Raw genomic sequence first — 18092 nt, forward strand, 5'->3', positions numbered from 1 at the left:
CGCATGGCACGATGTAGTAAACCTCTGAACTCACAACTGCTATGCAGCTAGAGCAGGCAACAAGCCTGGAATGATATAGGAAATTTCTAACCACCACAACTGCTGTACAGCTAGACCATGCTGCACACCTGGCACGATGTAGGAAAACTCTAACCATCACAACCTCTGTACAACTGAGCCATCTGGTAATCCCAGAACGATGTAGGATACCTCTAACCACCACAACTCCTGTTCAGCAAGACCATGTGGCAAGCCTGGAATGATGTAGGAACACCCCATCCACTGCACCTGCACAGCTCAACCATGCATGAAGCCTAGCACAATGTAGAAAACCTCTATCCACTGCATCTGCACAGCTCGAGCATACATGAAGCCCAGCGCAATGGAGAAAACATCTATCCACTGCGTCTGCACAGCTCAAGCATGCATCAAGCCTAGCACAATGTAGAATACCTCTAACCACTGTCTTTGCACAGCTCAACCATGCATCAAGCCTAGGACAGTGTAGGAGACCTCCAACCACTCCATCTGCACAGCTCCACCACGCACCAAGTCCAGCGCAATGTAGGAAACCTCTATCCCCTCATGTGCACAGTTCAAGCGTACATTAAGTCCAGCGCAATGTAGGAAACCTCTATCCACTGCATCTGCACAGCTCGAGCATGCATCTAACCACCACAACTGCTGTACAGATAGACCATGCATCTAGACTAACACAATGTAGGAAACCTCTAAGCACCACAAGTGCTGTACAGCTAGACTGTGCATCATGCCTAGCACAGTGTAGGAAACCTCTGTCCACTGCATCTGCACAGCTCAACCATGCATCAAGCCTAGAACAGTATAGACGATTCCTAAGAACTGCAGCTACAAACCCAGTACAAAGTGTTGTGTTGGGATTTACTTTCCAATGCAACTCTGGTAGCTGTGCTGCGTTGCCACAAAAGTTAGTAAATGTGTCCTCTTATGGGAAGGAGGAACAATGAGGAGTCAACATTTTTGTGGGGTAGTTGAGTTTTCTAAATGAAACTGATTCATATCGGTCCAGTTTAGAAGACTGAGGTTGGTCCACACGATGAGTTGAGGAAATATACAACACACTTGGAGTTAAGTATTTTTCTGATATAAATCTTCACTTCTAGAACGAAACATAAACAGGAGAGACCAGACTGTCCCTGCACCCATGTCTCTTGTAACACAAGCAGCAGCCTAACAAGAGACTGATATGGCAATTTAGCACAATATTCATGATAGGATTAACTAAGTGAAACAAAACGTAATAAATTATAGTTAAACTATGAAAGTGCCAACCAGACAGTTTGTCTACAAATATCTGACTGTGGGTAGCTCAATGTTGTGTTGGTAAATGACTGAATACACTTTAAAAAAAGTTACCTGTTACCAATTCACTCTCAGCTTCCATCATCAATTCATTTAATGTAGAGGATGAAGCCAGAATCTTGTGAGGATATCACTGTGGAAGGTGAAGGTTGCTGATTTTTAGAACTACTGTAAATAGCACAGGGGGTTGTCCTAATAGCCTTTTTACCTGCGTGTTCTCCATTTTAATGGCTTTTAGCTCAGACGTGAGCCTTTACTGGGCAGGTAGCAACCACGAATGGTTGGGTGGGCAACCAACTGAAAGTGGGCAAACAGGCAAGTAACAGTAAATGGGCAGATGGGCAAGCAACCATGAATTTGTATTTGTATTTATAAAGCGCATACAACCCAATGGTCATCTAAGCGCTAGGTATAGGAAAAACAGGAAAAGAAAGTCCCCAGCTAGAGATCCAAACCAACCTGATCTCCTAATCTCTTCTGGAAAGCCAACTTTTAACAGCCCTGTGAAATTCCAGATGTGATTAAATTCTTCTGATATCCACTGGTAACGTATTCCAAAGCCTGACTCCTGCTACTGAGGAAGATTTGCCCCCGTCTAGCCCTCCTAAATCTGGGGTATTTACCTGCTCATCCCTACTGAGCACAAGCCTCTGCTCGGAACATACCAGGAGAACATTGTTCTCCAGTATCCCGCCCCCCCAACCTGATGTGCACCAGGCAGACTGCTTTCAAGTTAATCCACTTCTTGATCAGGAGCCAATGTAGGGACCTCAGTCTCTCCCTCACCAAGAGTCTCTTTGGAACCCCAAGGATCAGCTGTGCAGCCCCATTTTGTATCACTTGCGAGTACTGACGGAGTATAGAGCAGCATTGAACCGTTAACGCGTCCCTTTGTGATCAATTTACTCACTTTGTGACTCGTTTTAGGCCAATGAATCTTTTGGCCCTGATTGAAGACACCTTAGAACGAGATAGCTAATCAACATGTCAATCAATACGTCAATAATGTCATCAATATTTATTACAACAATGAATTTCACCTTAGTGATTGACATTTAAGAAGACTCAGAAACCACCATGACCTTTCAGCCATGAATAACCACACCAGTTTAGTATGAATTTTGTGATATTTATTCCCTATTGATTACAATTCTACTAGCAAGTTTATTAATCTCAATACCAAGAAGCACATTAGCATGTTCACAATATGGTAACTCTGGTAAGATTTCATAAAAGCAAGAATCACGATTATTAGAAGATATCATGGCGTCAACATAGGTTATCCTTAGCAGAGTAACATTAGCGCATTATTCAACAAAGCATAGATTCAGTCATTTGTCTATTTGCGTCAGTTTTAGTGAACACCTGTCCTAACCTCGAATTAGCATCGGCATATTGGGCTTCATGAAAAACACTTTGGTAACACCGATTTAGAAAACATCTAGCTATGGTCTCTGTCAAAAGGAAGCAGTTGGTACCTAGAAAGGAAAATCAAACAGACAATTACAATTCCATTGTCATATAGTTACCCTCCAAGTTTGGGTCAGCACTCAGGTTCGGTCTTCGTCTTCAGGACATCAGTTGGTTCGCCATCAGGAATACAGCAATCGGGAAAAAGGGGGCACTTCCCTCATAAGGAGGTAAATTATAAACGGGCAATATAAGGCAACAATGGTCTCAAGAACCAATCTAGTAAGTCACCAAACAGAGTGACAAAATTTCTGGATCATATCAATAGCATTTCCCTAACCAAATCCCCTATCCTTCCTGTTCTAATTTTCTTCCTGGTGTCAAGGGTTTTTATCCCCTTTTCGTTATACATTCCCCTAAAATTTGGTTGGACAAGGGGTAGCACCCCACTATCTTTAACCAATTAACTTCAAATTAGCTCATCGAATTTGTCACCCCATAACAGTTCTCATGCATTTTATTGGTCTTTATGATTGACGTCTTTAGGGGTAGAATGTCCGGTATGATTTCATCGTCTTGTGGTCCTTTGCACATCTTCGGTCAGTGGCTCCATTGTCTGTACCGGTTCAGGCGACCTTGTACCTACGAGTAATCTACAGGTTTGCATTCAGCTAAAATGTTTCTACAAGCAAGATGAATTTCATGAGAACGGATCTACTACAGTTACATTCAGCTTCTAGTTTCGAGAAAAACAAGAGTTCATGCCCTTTAGCAAGACAGCACAGTGCACGTTAGAAAAACACATTTAATATGAGTGTCAGGCAGCTAGGCCTCAACTCATGCTAACTAAGGCCTAATGATTTATTTGCAAAACTTTAGCAACATAACTTCTAATAATTAGTGTAAAACTATTTCGTAATATAATAATTCCTCATTATTAGTCATTTTAATTAGTCCCCAGATACATTGGTGGCCTCTCCCTGTGGGCACATTTCAAGCGCACGTTTTAGCAAAACATATTAATACATTTCTATGCAGCATTATTATACATTAGTTCATAAACATTTCATGTTAATATTGATTATATAAGCTACGCTCTCTCAAAGCTAGAGGGCATTGCAATAATCCAGGTGAGAAATAATAAGCGCCAAGATGACTCAAACCCTAAGCTCCATGGAAATAAAATGCAGGCTCTTTCTAAGCATTCTCAATAGTCAGTGACAGGTCTTTGCTGTTTTGCTAACTTGACCCTCGAATGTCAATTCCTGGTCAAAGACCATACCTAGATTCTTGGCTTCCTTGACCGGAGTGGGCAGTGAGCCGCATACCTCTGGCCACCATCTGTTATTCCAAATGGGGCTGCTAGTCCCAAAGACCAGGATCTCCGTTTTATCACCATTCGTCTTAAGCCAGCTCTTTCCCATCCAACTACTTATCTCCAACAAAAAGGACCTGAAACTCACCGCCCCCTCTGTCCAGTCTTTACCAATCGGCACAATGACCAGTGTGTCATCTGCATAGGATGCCACCTGAAAACTCGAAGCCTTTACCAATTTTGTCAACAGGGTCACATATAGATTGAACAGAGTGGGGATCGGGGAGTAACCCGGCAGCACCCCGCACAGCAGCTGGGAAGGCCTTGCTCTGAAATCTCCGCAACTGACAATATTCTTCCTATTCCTAAGGAAAGAGTCCATCCGTCGCAGAGCCTTGACCCTCACACCTGTCTGCCTCAACCTACGCACCAATAAAGATGGTGCAAAGGTCTCAAAGGCTGCTGACAGATCTAACGATACAAGCATGACACCATCACCCTGGCCCACCTGCAGCCAAATAAAGTCAACGGCTGTAATAAAGCGACTCTGTGCTGTGGTTACTTCTAACAATGCTGCAATGAGTCAAGGCAATCATTGTTTCTAAAAAGGTGTTCAATTCTGTACTCAGGTGTTTTTCTAGAATTTTTGCCGGGGATGGTAATAAGGAAATAGGCCTAAGATCCTTCAGGTCCTTGGCATCTCCACTAGGCTTCTTTTTTAACGGACAAATGATGGCTTCCTTCAACTTCTGCGGGTAATCCCCCATGGCCAGCACCTGCTCATGAACTCTTTCCAAGCCATCTGCTACCACCTCAGGGGCATTTGAACCACTGCAGTTGGGCAGAGAGCTTCTGGTGACCAAGATCTCATTTGCACGAGCAAAGAGACAATCTTTTTGTGCGTCAGAGGAGGAAAAGCATCTAGTGTGTTACTACTGGGTTGCTCCGGAGGCTCTTCTAGAGTGTCCTCCCTCTGGGGTTTATAATTTCTGGGAACATTGAGCAAATATTGTGGATAATGTCCCTAAAAATAAAGCTATTTTGTCACAAAACTCCTGTGACTTCTCTAAATCTAGTTGCACAGGAAGAGATGAAAGCACCTTTACTGTATTAAACAGTTCACCTGGAATGTTTATGGCCTTGCTAATTTTCTGTGTAAAAAAAGGCCTTTTTGGCTTCATTTATCGCGCCCTTGTACTTCTTTATCAACTCTCTGTGGGACAATTTTACCTCCTTCCTCACTCACGACATGTCTTTGGAGGTTTTTCGACTCGTCTGTGAACCACTGTGCCTAGCTCTTACATGTTTCCCTCTCTATTGCCCTGGCTGGTGGAACTTCATCAAGTGCAGTCTGGAGCCAGTCACTGAAACTAGCTGCAGGATCAGTGTTTCTATCCCCAACATCCCAGAGTATAATCATTCAGCCTACGCTCTAACTCCCTTCTGGGGACGCACCCCCATTTCCTGATCATCCTAGCACAGCTAATTTTGCGGCCATTTGCTGATTTCCCTGAATAAGAAACTAGTACTGCAAGGTGATCAGACCATCTTGGTGGTAAACAATTCCTAAACTGTCTCACGTGTGACCACCACAATTTGGGAAAAGTCCAAATTATTCATCAAATCCACAAAGACTTTTACTTCTCTCTCATTCTCTGATTCCAGATGTAAGTTAAAATCCCTCAAACAGATGACAATATTACTTATTATGTAATGGTCCTATTATTTGTTCCCACTGATCCAGAAACTGTTCTTCAGGGCCCGGTGGACAGTAAACTAATAACCCAGACAGAACCAACACATTTGTCTTACACAACCTAAAGAAGCCAGCCTCACATCCCTCCTCGCTTGAGAGCTCTTGCCTCCAAAGTACAGCTTAGCTGCTGAAAACAACAATCACAAACCCTCCCACTCTCCATCCAGTCTAACAATAGCATAATCTTCCGGAACTGCAACCAGCAGGTATAATACCGAGTCTTTCTTCTCCCAGGTCTCTTAATGAAAAGACAATCCACCCTGTGCTCCTTAATCAATTCATTTATCTAAATACTGTTTTGGCAGAGACCAGGCTTTGATCAGAGCAAGTTTGACAGACTGAGCTATCCCACACGGTCTCAGGATAGCAATGTCTTGACCCTTTAAAGGGCCCTCCTCCTGGACCCAATCCTTCCTAGTAGTATGCCAATTAGAGCCAGGACAAACAAAGTTCTCCCTGTCCATGGGGTTCTGTAGGAGGCTGGACTGGCTTGTAGTGAGTACCAAGGGGTACTTACACCTTGCACCAGGCCCAGGTATCCCTTATTAGTGTAGAGGGGCATCTAGCAGCTTAGGCTGATAGAAAAGGTAGCTTAGCAGAGCAGCTTGGGCTGAACTAGGAGACGCGTGAAGCTCCTACAGTACCACTAGTGTCACTTGCACAATATCATAAGAAAACACAATACACAGATATACTAAAAATAAAGGTACTTTATTTTTATGACAATATGACAAAGTATCTCAGTGAGTACCCTCAGTATGAGGATAGCAAATATACACAAGATATATGTACACAATACCAAAATATGCAGTAATAGCAATAGCAAACAGTGCAAACAATGTATAGTCACAATAGAATGCAATGGGGGCACATAGGGATAGGGGCAACACAAACCATATACTCTAGAAGTGGAATGCGAACCACGAATGGACCCCAAACCTATGTGACCTTGTAGAGGGTCGCTAGGACTGTAAGAAAACAGTGAGGGTTAGAAAAATAGCCCACCCCAAGACCCTGAAAAGTGGGTGCACCTAAGTTCCCCAAAGAGCACAGAGGTCGTGATAGGGGAATTCTGCAGGCAAGACCAACACCAGCAATGCAACAACAATGGATTTCCAGACGAGAGTACCTGTGGAACAAGGGGACCAAGTCCAAAAGTCACAATCAAGTCGGGAGTGGGCAGATGCCCAGGAAATGCCAGCTACCGGATGGTAGAAGCTATGGATTCTGCAAGAACGACAAGGGCTAGAAACTTCCCCTTTGGAGGATGGATGCCCCACGTCGTGAAGAGTCGTGCAGAAGTGTTTTCGTGCAGAAAGACCGCAAACAAGCCTTGCTACCTGCAAGGGTCGTGGTTAGGGTTTTTGGATGCTGCTGTGGCCCAGGAGGGACAGAGGGGGCGTCCAGCAAGACAAAGAGCCCACTCAGAAGCAAGCAGCACCCGCAGAAGTGCCAGAACAGGCACTACGAAGTGGAGTGAACCGGAGATCACCCGAAGTTGCACAAGAGAGTCCCACGACGCTGGAGGACAACTCAGGAGGTTGTGCAATGCAGGTTAGAGTGCCGGGACCCAGGCTTGGCTGTGCACAAAGGAAATCCTGGAAGAGTGCACAGGAGCCTCAGTAGCTGCAAAACACGCGGTTCCCAGCAATGCAGTCTAGCGTGGGAAGGCAAGGACTTACCTCCACCAAACTTGGACTGAAGAGTCACTGGACTGTGGGAGTCACTTGGACAGAGTTGCTGAGTTCAAGGGACCTCGCTCGTCGTGCTGAGAGGAGACCCAGAGGACCGGTGATGCAGTTCTTTGGTGCCTCCGGTTGCAAGGGGGAAGATTCCGTCGACCCACGGGAGATTTCTTCGGAGCTTCTAGTGCCAAGAGGAGGCAGACTACCCCCACAGCATGCACCACCAGGAAAACAGTCGAGAAGGCGGCAGGATCAGCGTTACAAGGTCGCAGTAGTCGTCTTTGCTACTTTGTTGCAGTTTTGTAGGCTTCCAGCGCGGTCAGCAGTCGATTCCTTGGCAGAAGGTGAAGAGAGAGATGCAGAGGAACTCTGATGAGCTCTTGCATTCGTTATCTAAGGAATTCCCCAAAGCAGAGACCCTAAGTAGCCAGAAAAGGAGGTTTGGCTACTTAGGAGAGGGGATAGGCTAGCAACACCTGAAGGAGCCTATCAGAAGGAGTCTCTGACGTCACCTGCTGGCACTGGCCACTCAGAGCAGTCCAGTGTGCCAGCAGCACCTCTTTTTCCAAGATGGCAGAGGTCTGGAGCACACTGGAGGAGCTCTGGGCACCTCCCAGGGGAGGTGCAGGTCAGGGGAGTGGTCACTCCCCTTTCCTTTGTCCAGTTTCGCGCCAGAGCAGGGCTGAGGGATCCCTGAACCGGTGCAGACTGGCTTAAGCAGAGATGGGCACCATCTGTGCCCATCAAAGCATTTCCAGAGGCTGGGGGAGGCTACTCCTCCCCAGCCCTGACACCTTTTTCCAAAGGGAGAGGATGTAACACCCTCTCTCTGAGGAAGTCCTTTGTTCTGCCTTCCTGGGCCAAGCCTGGCTGGACCCCAGGAGGGCAGAAACCTGTCTGAGGGGTTGGCAGCAGCTGCAGTGAAACCCCGGGAAAGGTAGTTTGGCAGTACCCGGGTCTGAGCTAGAGACTCGGGGGATCATGGAATTGTCTCCCCAATGCCAGAATGGCAATTCCATGATCCTAGACATGTTACATAGCCATGTTCGGAGTTACCATTGTGACGCTATACATATGTCGTGACATATGTATAGTGCACGCGTGTAATGGTGTCCCCGCACTCACAAAGTCCGGGGAATTTGCCCTGAACAATGTGGGGGCACCTTGGTTAGTGCCAGGGTGCCCACACACTAAGTAACTTAGCACCCAACCTTTACCAGGTAAAGGTTAGACATATAGGTGACTTATAAGTTACTTAAGTGCAGTGGTAAATGGCTGTGAAATAACGTGGACGTTATTTCACTCAGGCTGCACTGGCAGGCCTGTGTAAGAATTGTCAGATCTCCCTATAGGTGGCACAAGAAATGCTGCAGCCCATAGGGATCTCCTGGAACCCCAATACCCTGGGTACCTCAGTACCATATACTAGGGAATTATAAGGGTGTTCCAGTATGCCAATATAAATTTGTGAAATTGGTCACTAGCCTGTTAGTGACAATTTGGAAAGAGAATGAGAGAGCATAACCACTGAGGTTCTGGATAGCAGAGCCTCAGTGAGACAGTTAGTCATAACACAGGTAACACATACAGGGCACACTTATGAGCACTGGGGCCCTGGCTGGCAGGGTCCCAGTGACACATACAACTAAAACAACATATATACAGTGAAATATGGGGGTAACATGCCAGGCAAGATGGTACTTTCCTACAGGTTCCTCTTCACACAACTCACCTGGAATACCTAACCTAACCTGCCTACTTATGGGGCATAAGTCCAAAAGCTGCTTCCTAGAAAGCCTGGGACGAATCCTACCTCTCACGGAGCCAGCAATCTCTAAATAGGCGGACAGCCAAAGAACTAGGAATGGGCTGACGGGCAAGCAGCTGCGTATGGGCAAATGGGGAAGGAACCATGAATGGCCATGTCTCCTTGGGTGTTACAATTCAGTGGAGGACTTGAAGGACTTTCAGAGGACACTGAAGGCGAAGAGATTGCTTACTTATTGCCTCGGTACTGATGATTTTCATGGATTCATGCTGTACACATCCTAGGGATAAGATGACAAATGGAATGGTGAAATGGCATTTAACAATGAAAGTGTGGAATGCCTAGTGTATGGGGATGGTGCATTTATATACAACAGCGTGTAGACTGAGGGCCATGTGAGTAAACCCCAAGGTGGAGACTCTATTTAGTAGATGGTGAGCTGTTGGCCATCTAAGGCCTTCAGACCAGGCAGTTCAATTTTCAAGTAGGACCAGGGCGAGGGCCAGGGAAGGAGTGGATCAGGTATCTGAAGTGTTTAATTATTTCACAGTAGTCTGTAGGTCCTGCAAAGCGAATGTCATGCATTTGTGTAAATGCTCAAGTAAATATTTGGTCTTCAAATCTAGAGCCTTGGTGATGTAAGTAGCCAGTGCCTGAAATGTATGTCCCTAGAATGAAGCCTACTTTAATCTGTGACCTTAGTAATTATAGAGCGAGTTGTAATCACAAATAATTGCTGCTGAGATCATCAGATGCCACTGTGATACAGAGAATACCAACATACTGCAAACGAAATGCTAAAGGTGACGCTGAAGGCCTGCTCATGAATGGTCAGTAGTGAAACACCTCAGGAGTAAACAACTGAGTCTCATTCTCTTATGTTCCCTTTTGCAGGCTCCACAGGGATCATGTTTAGAGTTTACACCGTGGAAGGCTGGTCCATGACTACTGCAGAAAGTATCTTGGCGTTGAAAGGGCAGTCGGCCGTGCTCCCCTGCAACTTCACGTACCCAAGTCCTGACTACCAGGAGGTGATTAAGGCCATCTGGCTCTTGAGACAGGAGAGCTCTACAGTAAAGCCCATATTCCAGTGTTATTTCTCTAATGGCAGCTCTGAAAAGACCCTGCAGAATCCATGTACTGCTGGAACTAACCAGTACCGATTAGTGGGGAATCCAAGGAAGAACGACCTCTCGCTTGAGATCAAGAATGTGACGGACAAAGGGAGCTACTACTGTCGTGTGGAGCTCAAGAACCGTACTCATGCTCACTTTCAAACACAACATGCAACAGATCTTCTGGTTTTTGGTGAGTATTGTGATTGGTTCTGGCCTGTTGAACAAAAGCTCATTTGCCTCAGTCCTCTACGATTGTGATTCTTGACCTCTGTCTCTCGGTGTCCGTCTGCAGTGAAGGTCCTATTGCCCATGCAGCTTGTTCTCTCATAGACTGCTGTAAGGTACCATTGAGTAAATATACTGGACCCTGCAACAGCAGTCCAGAGGCAAATCATCTACTGTAGTGCTGCATCTCACCAGATACCAACATCCAAGCCAGATGATGCTTTGTGTCATTGATGGATTTAGGCACTCAATACATCATCATGCATGCTCTCTGCTACTCATCATTGCACTTATGTATCCATTCATTCATCCACTGACTCATTCCTGCATTCACTCCCTGACAGAACCTCAATAGACACATGTGAACTCGACAGTATACTAAAGGTAAATTAACAGAATTTGAGTAGAAAAAAGAAAACATGCCGCCATCAAAACACAGTGGGCCTCTCCTAGCAGTAATGAAACAAAAGTTAGCAGCGGCCGTCCGGCTTGCAACTGTTTTGGAAATATACTATCTTAGTTTTAAAGCTTCAGCATGGCCGCTACTGTTAGAACAGGCATTCCCTAATGGTCTCTTGGTTTAGAGGAGGTGGCTACGTGGGATGTGGCGCATTGCAGATGAAATGAGCAGCAAATAAATGACCCTCTAGCACCTCCTAGAGAGCGGTAGTGTGCTGTTTAAGAATGAAAGAGAACTATAAAAGGAGAACATTGAAAACTATGGAAAATGGCCCTTTCTGAAGGGTCACCGCAAACTTTTTGCTTTCCTCCTCCTCTTTTGATGACCTCTTTTTTGTTGATTTTAGGACTCTGGGCCCTTTACCACTGTGCTAAACAGTGCTAATGGGCATATGCTATCTCCCTAAAAACATGGTAACATCGGCTCATACCCAATTGGCATTTTTCATTTACCTGTAAGTCCCCAGTAAAGTGCACTACATGTGCCCAGGGCCTGTAAATTAAATGCTACTACTGGGCCTGCAGCACTGATTGTGCCACCCAAATAAATAGCCCCTTAACCATGTTTCAGGCCTGCCATTGCAAGGCTTGTGTGCGCAGTCTCACTGCCACTTCGACTTGGCATTTAAAACCACTTGCCAAGCCTTAAACTCCCCTTTTAATACATATGTCACCCTTAAGGTAGGCCCTAAGTAGCCTACATGGCAGGGTGCTATGTAAGTAAAAGACAGGACATGTACTTGTAAGTTTTAGATTACCTGGTAGTGAAAAACACCAAAAGCCGTTTCTCACAGTTGTGAAGCCTTCTCCTCTCAAAGGCTGCTAAACACCAATGTGAGAAATGGGGTTGTTTGTTGAGGTGAATGTGAGAAAATGCCTCTTTTGTTATGGTTAGTGTTGGAAATGGCCTTTCTGCAGGGTCATCCCCAGACTTTTTGCCTTCCTCCTTCTCTTTTTCTGACCAAATTTGTGCTGGCTTTAAGACTCTTCTCACTTTACCACTGCTAATCAGTGCTAAAGTGCATATGCTCTCTCCTTAAAACATGGTGACATTGGATCACACCCAATTGGACTATTTAATTTACTTATAAGTCCCTAGTAGAGTGCACTACATGTGCCCAGGGCCTGTAGATTAAATGCTACTAGTGGGCCTGCAGCACTGGTTGTGCCACCCACATAAGTAGCCCCTTAACCTTGTCTCAGGCCTGCCATTGCAAGGCCTGTGTGTGCAGTTTCTCTGCCACTTCGACTTGGCATTTAAAAGTACTTGCCAAGCCTAAAACTCCCCTTTTTCTACATATAAAACACCCCTAAGGTATGCCCTAGGTAACCCATAGGGCAGGGTGCTGTGTAGGCAAAAGGCAGGACATGTACCTGGGTAATTTACATGTCCTGGTAGTGTAAATCTCCTAAATTCATTTTTACACTGCTGTGAGGCCTGCTCCCTTCATAGGCTAACTTTGGGGCTGTGTAGCCTCTTTCTAGCCTTGTTACCCCCACTTTTGGCCCGTTTGTGAGTATATGTCATGGTGTTTTCACTGAGAGCCCAGTGCTCATAGTGAAGACCCTATGTTGTCAGTATGTTTGTTATGTGTCACTGGGACCCTGCTAGCCAGGACCCCAGTGCTCATAAGTTTGTGGCCTATATGTGTTCCCTGTGTAATGCCTAACTGTCTCACTGAGGCTCTGCTAACCAGAACCTCAGTGGTTATGCTCTCTCTGCTTTCCAAATTTGGCACTAACAGGCTACTAACTAAATTTACCAATTCACATTGGCATACTGGTACACCCATATAATTCCCTAGTTAATGGTACTGAGGTACCCAGGGTATTGGGGTTCCAGGAGATCCCTATGGGCTGCAGCAGTTCTTTTGCCAGCCATAGGGAGCTCTGGCAATTCTTACACAGGCCTGCCAGTGCAGCCTGAGTGAAATAACGTCCATGTTATTTCACAGACATTTACCACTGCACTTAAGTAACTTATAAGTCACCTATATGTCTAACCTTCACCTGGTGAAGGTTTGGTGCAAAGTTACTTAGTGTGTGGGCACCCTGGCACTAGCCAAGGTGCCCCCACATCGTTCAGGGCAAATTCCCCGGACTTTGTGAGTGCGGGGACACCAATACACGCGTGCACTGTACATAGGTCACTACCTATGAACAGCGTCACAATGGTAACTCCGAACATGGCCATGTAACATGTCTAAGATCATGGCATTGTCACCCCAATGCCATCCCCCGGGTCTCTAGCCCAGAACCCGGATACTGACAAACTGCCTCTCCGGGGTCTCCACTGCAGCTGCTGCCAACCCCTCAGACAGGTTTCTGCCCTCTTGGGGTCCAGGCAGCCCTGGCCCAGGAAGGCAGAACAATGGATTTCCTCTGAGAGAGGGTGTAACACCCTCTCCCTTTGGAAATAGGTGTGAAGGCTGGGGAGGAGTAGCCTCCCCCAGCCTCTGGAAATGCTTTGATGGGCACAGATGGTGCCCATCTCTGCATAAGCCAGTCTACACCGGTATAGGGATCCCCCAGCCCTGCTCTGGCGCGAAACCGGACAAAGGAAAGGGGAGTGACCACTCCCCTGACCTGCACGTCCCAGGAGAGGTGCCCAGAGCTCCTCCAGTGTGTCCCAGACCTCTACCATCTTAGAAACAGAGGTGTCTGTTGCACACTGGACTGCTCTGAGTGGCCAGTGTCAGCAGGTGACGTCAGAGGCTCCTTCTGATAGGCTCTTACCTCTCTTGGTAGCAAATCCTCCTTCCTAGGTAGCCAAACCTCCTTTTCTGGCTATTTAGGGTCTCTGCTTTGGGGAATTCTTCAGATACCGAACGCAAGAGCTCACCAGAGTTCCTCTGCATCTCTCTCTGACTGCTCAGGACGCCTGCAAAACCGCAACAAAGTAGCAAGATGACTATTAGCAACCTTGTATCGCTTCATCCTGCCGGCTTTCTCGACTATTTCCAGGTGGTGCATGCTCTGGGGGTAGCCTGCCTCCTCTCTGCACCAGGAGCTCTGAAGATATCTCCAGTGGGTCAACGGAATCTTCCCCCTGCAACCGCAGGCAACAAAAGACTGCATCACCGGTCCTCTGGGTCCCCTCTCAGCACGACGAGCGTGGTCCCTGGAACTCAGCAACTCTGTCCAAGTGACTTCCACAGTCCAGTGACTCTTCAGTCCAAGTTTGGTGGAGGTAAGTCCTTGACTCCCCACGCTAGAATGCATTGCTGGGTACCTCGTGATTTGCAGCTGCTCCGGCTCCTGTGCACTCTTCCAGGATTTTATTCATGCACAGCCAAGCCTGGGTCCCCGACACTCTAACCTGCAGTGCACAACCTTTCTGAGTTGTCCTCCAGCATCGTGGGACTCCCTTTTGTGACTTCGGGTGGACTCCGGTTCAATTTTCTTCTAAGTACCTGTTCAGGTACTTCTGCGGGTGCTGCCTGCTTCTGTGAGGGCTCCCTACGTTGCTGGGCGCCCCCTCTGTCTCCTCATCCAGGTGGCGACATCCTGGTCCCTCCTGGGCCACAGCAGCACCCAAAAACCCTAACCGCGACCCTTGCAGCTAGCAAGGCTTGTTTGCGGTCTTTCTGCGTGGGAACACCTCTGCAAGCTTCTTCACGACGTGGGACATCCATCCTCCAAAGAGGAAGTTCCTAGTCCTCTTCGCTCTCGCAGAACACCAAGCTTCTCCCAACAGGTGGCAGCTTCCTTGCACCCTCAGCTGGCATTTCCTGGGCTCCTGCCAACTCTCGACACTGTTGCGACTATTGGACTTGGTCCCCTTGTCTTACAGGTACTCAGGTCCAGAAATCCACTGTTGTTGCATTGCTGGTGTTTGTTCTTCCTGCAGAATCCCCCTATCACGACTTCTGTGCTCTCTGGGGGTAGTAGGTACACTTTACACCTACCTTTCAGGGTCTTGGGGTGGACTATTTTTCTAGCCCTTACTGTTTTCTTACAGTCCCAGCGACCCTCTACAAGCTCACATAGGTTTGGGGTCCATTCGTGGTTCGCATTCCACTTTTGGAGTATATGGTTTGTGTTGCCCCTATACCTATGTGCTCCTATTGCAATCTATTGTAACTTTACACTGCTTGCATTACTTTTCTTGCTATTACCTGCATAATTTTGGTTTGTGTACATATATCTTGTGTATATAACTTATCCTCATACTGAGGGTACTCACTGAGATACTTTTGGCATATTGTCATAAAATTAAAGTACCTTTCATTTTTAGTACTTCTGTGTATTATGTTTTCTTATGATATTGTGCATATGACACCAGTGGTATAGTAGGAGCTTTACATGTCTCCTAGTTCAGCCTAAGCTGCTTTGCCCTAGCTACCTTCTATCAGCCTAAGCTGTTAGAAACACCTCTTCTACACTAATAAGGGATAACTGGACCTGGCACAAGGTGTAAGTACCTCTGGTACCCACTACAAGCCAGTCCAGCCTCCTACAGGCTGCCCTCATGTATTGTTTGAGTGGTAGCTGCTCATCTGAAAGGAGTAGGAAGGTCATATTTAGTATGGCCAGAATGGTGATACAAAATCCTGCTGACTGGTGAAGTTGGATTTAATATTACTATTTTAGAAATGCCACTTTTAGAAAGGGAGCATTTCTCTGCACTTAAATCTTTCTGTGCCTTACAATCCACTTCTGGCTGGGTTTAGTTGTGCATTCACTCAGACACACCCCAAACACATGATACTCAGCCTCACTTGCATACATCTGCATTCTGAATGGGTCTTCCTGGGCTGGGAGGGTGGAGGGCCTGCCCTCACACAACGGACTGCCACGCCCCCTACTGGGTCCCTGGCAGACAGGATTGAACTAAAAGGGGACCTTGTGCACTTCTAAGCCACTCTTTGAAGTCTCCCCCACTTCAAAGGCGCATTTTGGTATTTAAACAGGGCCTCTGCCCCTACCAACTCAGACACTTCTTGGGGTAGACACTACCTCACAGACACTTCTGGACAAGAAACCTGCTGGTGAAGAATCCCTGAACCAGACCTGCCAAGAGAAACTGCCTGGCTGCCCAAAGCACTCACTGGGACTGCTTTTCTGAGAAGGACTGCTGCCTTGCTGTTGCCCTGCTGCCTTGCTGCTCTCTGGCTGTGCTGAGAAGTGCTCTCCAAGGGCTTGGATAGAGCTTGCCTCCTGTTCCCTGAAGTCTCAGGACCAAAAAGACTTCACTCCTGCAACTGGACTCCTTGTGTGGCAATAATTCGACGCACAGCCTGCTTACAGTGATGCACAGCCTGCCCCACTGTGAGAAATTCACTGCACGCCAAACCGGAACGACACAGCCCGACTTTGCAAGGAGAAGATCGACGCAGCGCCAACGTAGCGACCAGAACATCGACGCACTGCCCACTGGATCGACCCACAGCCGACCCGGAACTTCGCAGTCCGACTTCCAGAGAGAAAGCGACACAGCGCCTGCCGTGCGGGAGAAATTTCCATGCAATGCCCACTGGATCGACGCAGCGCTTGTGACTTCGCTCGACAAGCCCAGGATTCCACGCACAATCCCCGCAACCAGAAGAGGAACCAAGTCCACGTGCCGGAAATCGACGCAAAGCCTTCCTCTGGGTGGAAAATAACGACGCAAGTCAGTGTGCGAAGGGGCGAAACCGACTAACACCTCCCCGTTTTCCATGCCTCGCCTCCTCTGCGGTCCCTTGCGGAGATTTTGAACGCAAACCAAGTACTTTGTGCTTGCAAGAGACCTTTATTGTTTTTAAGAGACATTTATTTGTTTGTCAAAGACTTAAGACACTTTGGTGGTCATTATGACACTGGCGGTATTATAACCGCAGGGCCAAAATGACGGGAGCACCGCCAACAGGCTGGCGGTGCCTCCCGGCGTATTTTGACCACGCCGGTAGTGCCGCGGTCGCACCGCGGGGCCGGCGGTTTACCGCCACAATGGCCCCGGCGGATGTAATCCGCCAGGGCAGTGCTGCTTGCAGTGCCGCCCTGGGGATTACGACCCCCCTACCGCCAGCCTGTTTCTGGCGGTTTGCACCGCCAGGAAGAGGCTGGCGGTAAGGGGTGTCCTGGGGCCCCCTAACAGGGCCCCGGGCAGCTTTTCACTGTCTGCATAGCAGACAGTGAAAAGCGCGACGGGTGCAACTGCACCCGTCGCACGGCCGCAACACCGCCAGCTCCATTAGGAGCCGGTTCCTATGTTGCGGCCTCATTCCCGCTGGGCCGGCGGGCGCAAACTTGGTTTGCTCCCGCCGGCCCAGCGGGAATGTCATAATGGGGGCCGTCTGAGTGCGGCCGCATTGGCGGCTGCACGGCGGTTACCGCCTGGTGGGCGGCGGTAGCCGCCCGCCAAGGTCGTAATGACCCCCTTTATATCACTTTTTCAGTGATATCTCAACATATACTTATTGCATTTTAATCATCTTGACCTGCATCTTATCAGATAAATATTACATATTTTTCTAAACATTCTAAACACTGTGTGGTGTATTTTTGTGGTGCTATATGGTGTTATTGTATAATTTATTGCACACATACTTTTCACATTGCCTTCTAAGTTAAGCCTCACTGCTCAGTGCCAGGCTACCAGAGGGTGGGCACAGAATAATTTGGATTGTGTGTGACTTACCCTGACTAGAGTGAGGGTCCTTCCTTGGGCAGGGGGTAACCTGAGTGCCGACCAAATACCCCATCTCTAACAGTTAGCCCCCACTTTTTGTCTTGTATTGGATGTGGTTTTAAAGTTGTTAGTAACCAGGGCCCCTGCTAACCACTTTCTCTGGGCCAGATCTCTTTCCGAAAACTGTTGTGATGCATTGGCACAATTGGAGACACCTTTAGGTGGCCCTGTAACTCCCTAGTAAATGGTACTAAGATACCCAGGGCACAAGGTACTAACGGTAGGCCCCTGAGGGCAGCAGTAAAGATTGTGCCACCGTCAGGAACGATGCATCCAAGTGCACCCAGCACTGCCATTGCAGGCTGAGTGTCCTGGTGCAATCCTAAATTGCAAAACTGACAT

General features: G+C 47.4%; 1 protein-coding gene across 4 annotated transcripts in view; it reads left to right on the forward strand.

Moving 5' to 3' along the window:
* LOC138251655 (sialic acid-binding Ig-like lectin 13) overlaps window positions 1-18092 on the forward strand; it is a 224115-nt gene that overhangs the window by 98119 nt on the left and 107904 nt on the right. For all 4 annotated transcript variants that reach the window (XM_069205666.1, XM_069205667.1, XM_069205669.1 and 1 more), the window contains exon 2: window positions 10170-10583. In XM_069205666.1, the coding sequence (XP_069061767.1) occupies window positions 10170-10583 (414 nt within the window). The remainder of the gene's footprint in view (window positions 1-10169; window positions 10584-18092) is intronic.

Source organism: Pleurodeles waltl, chromosome 1_2 (assembly GCF_031143425.1).
Source record: "Pleurodeles waltl isolate 20211129_DDA chromosome 1_2, aPleWal1.hap1.20221129, whole genome shotgun sequence".
Classification (NCBI taxonomy): domain Eukaryota; kingdom Metazoa; phylum Chordata; class Amphibia; order Caudata; family Salamandridae; genus Pleurodeles; species Pleurodeles waltl.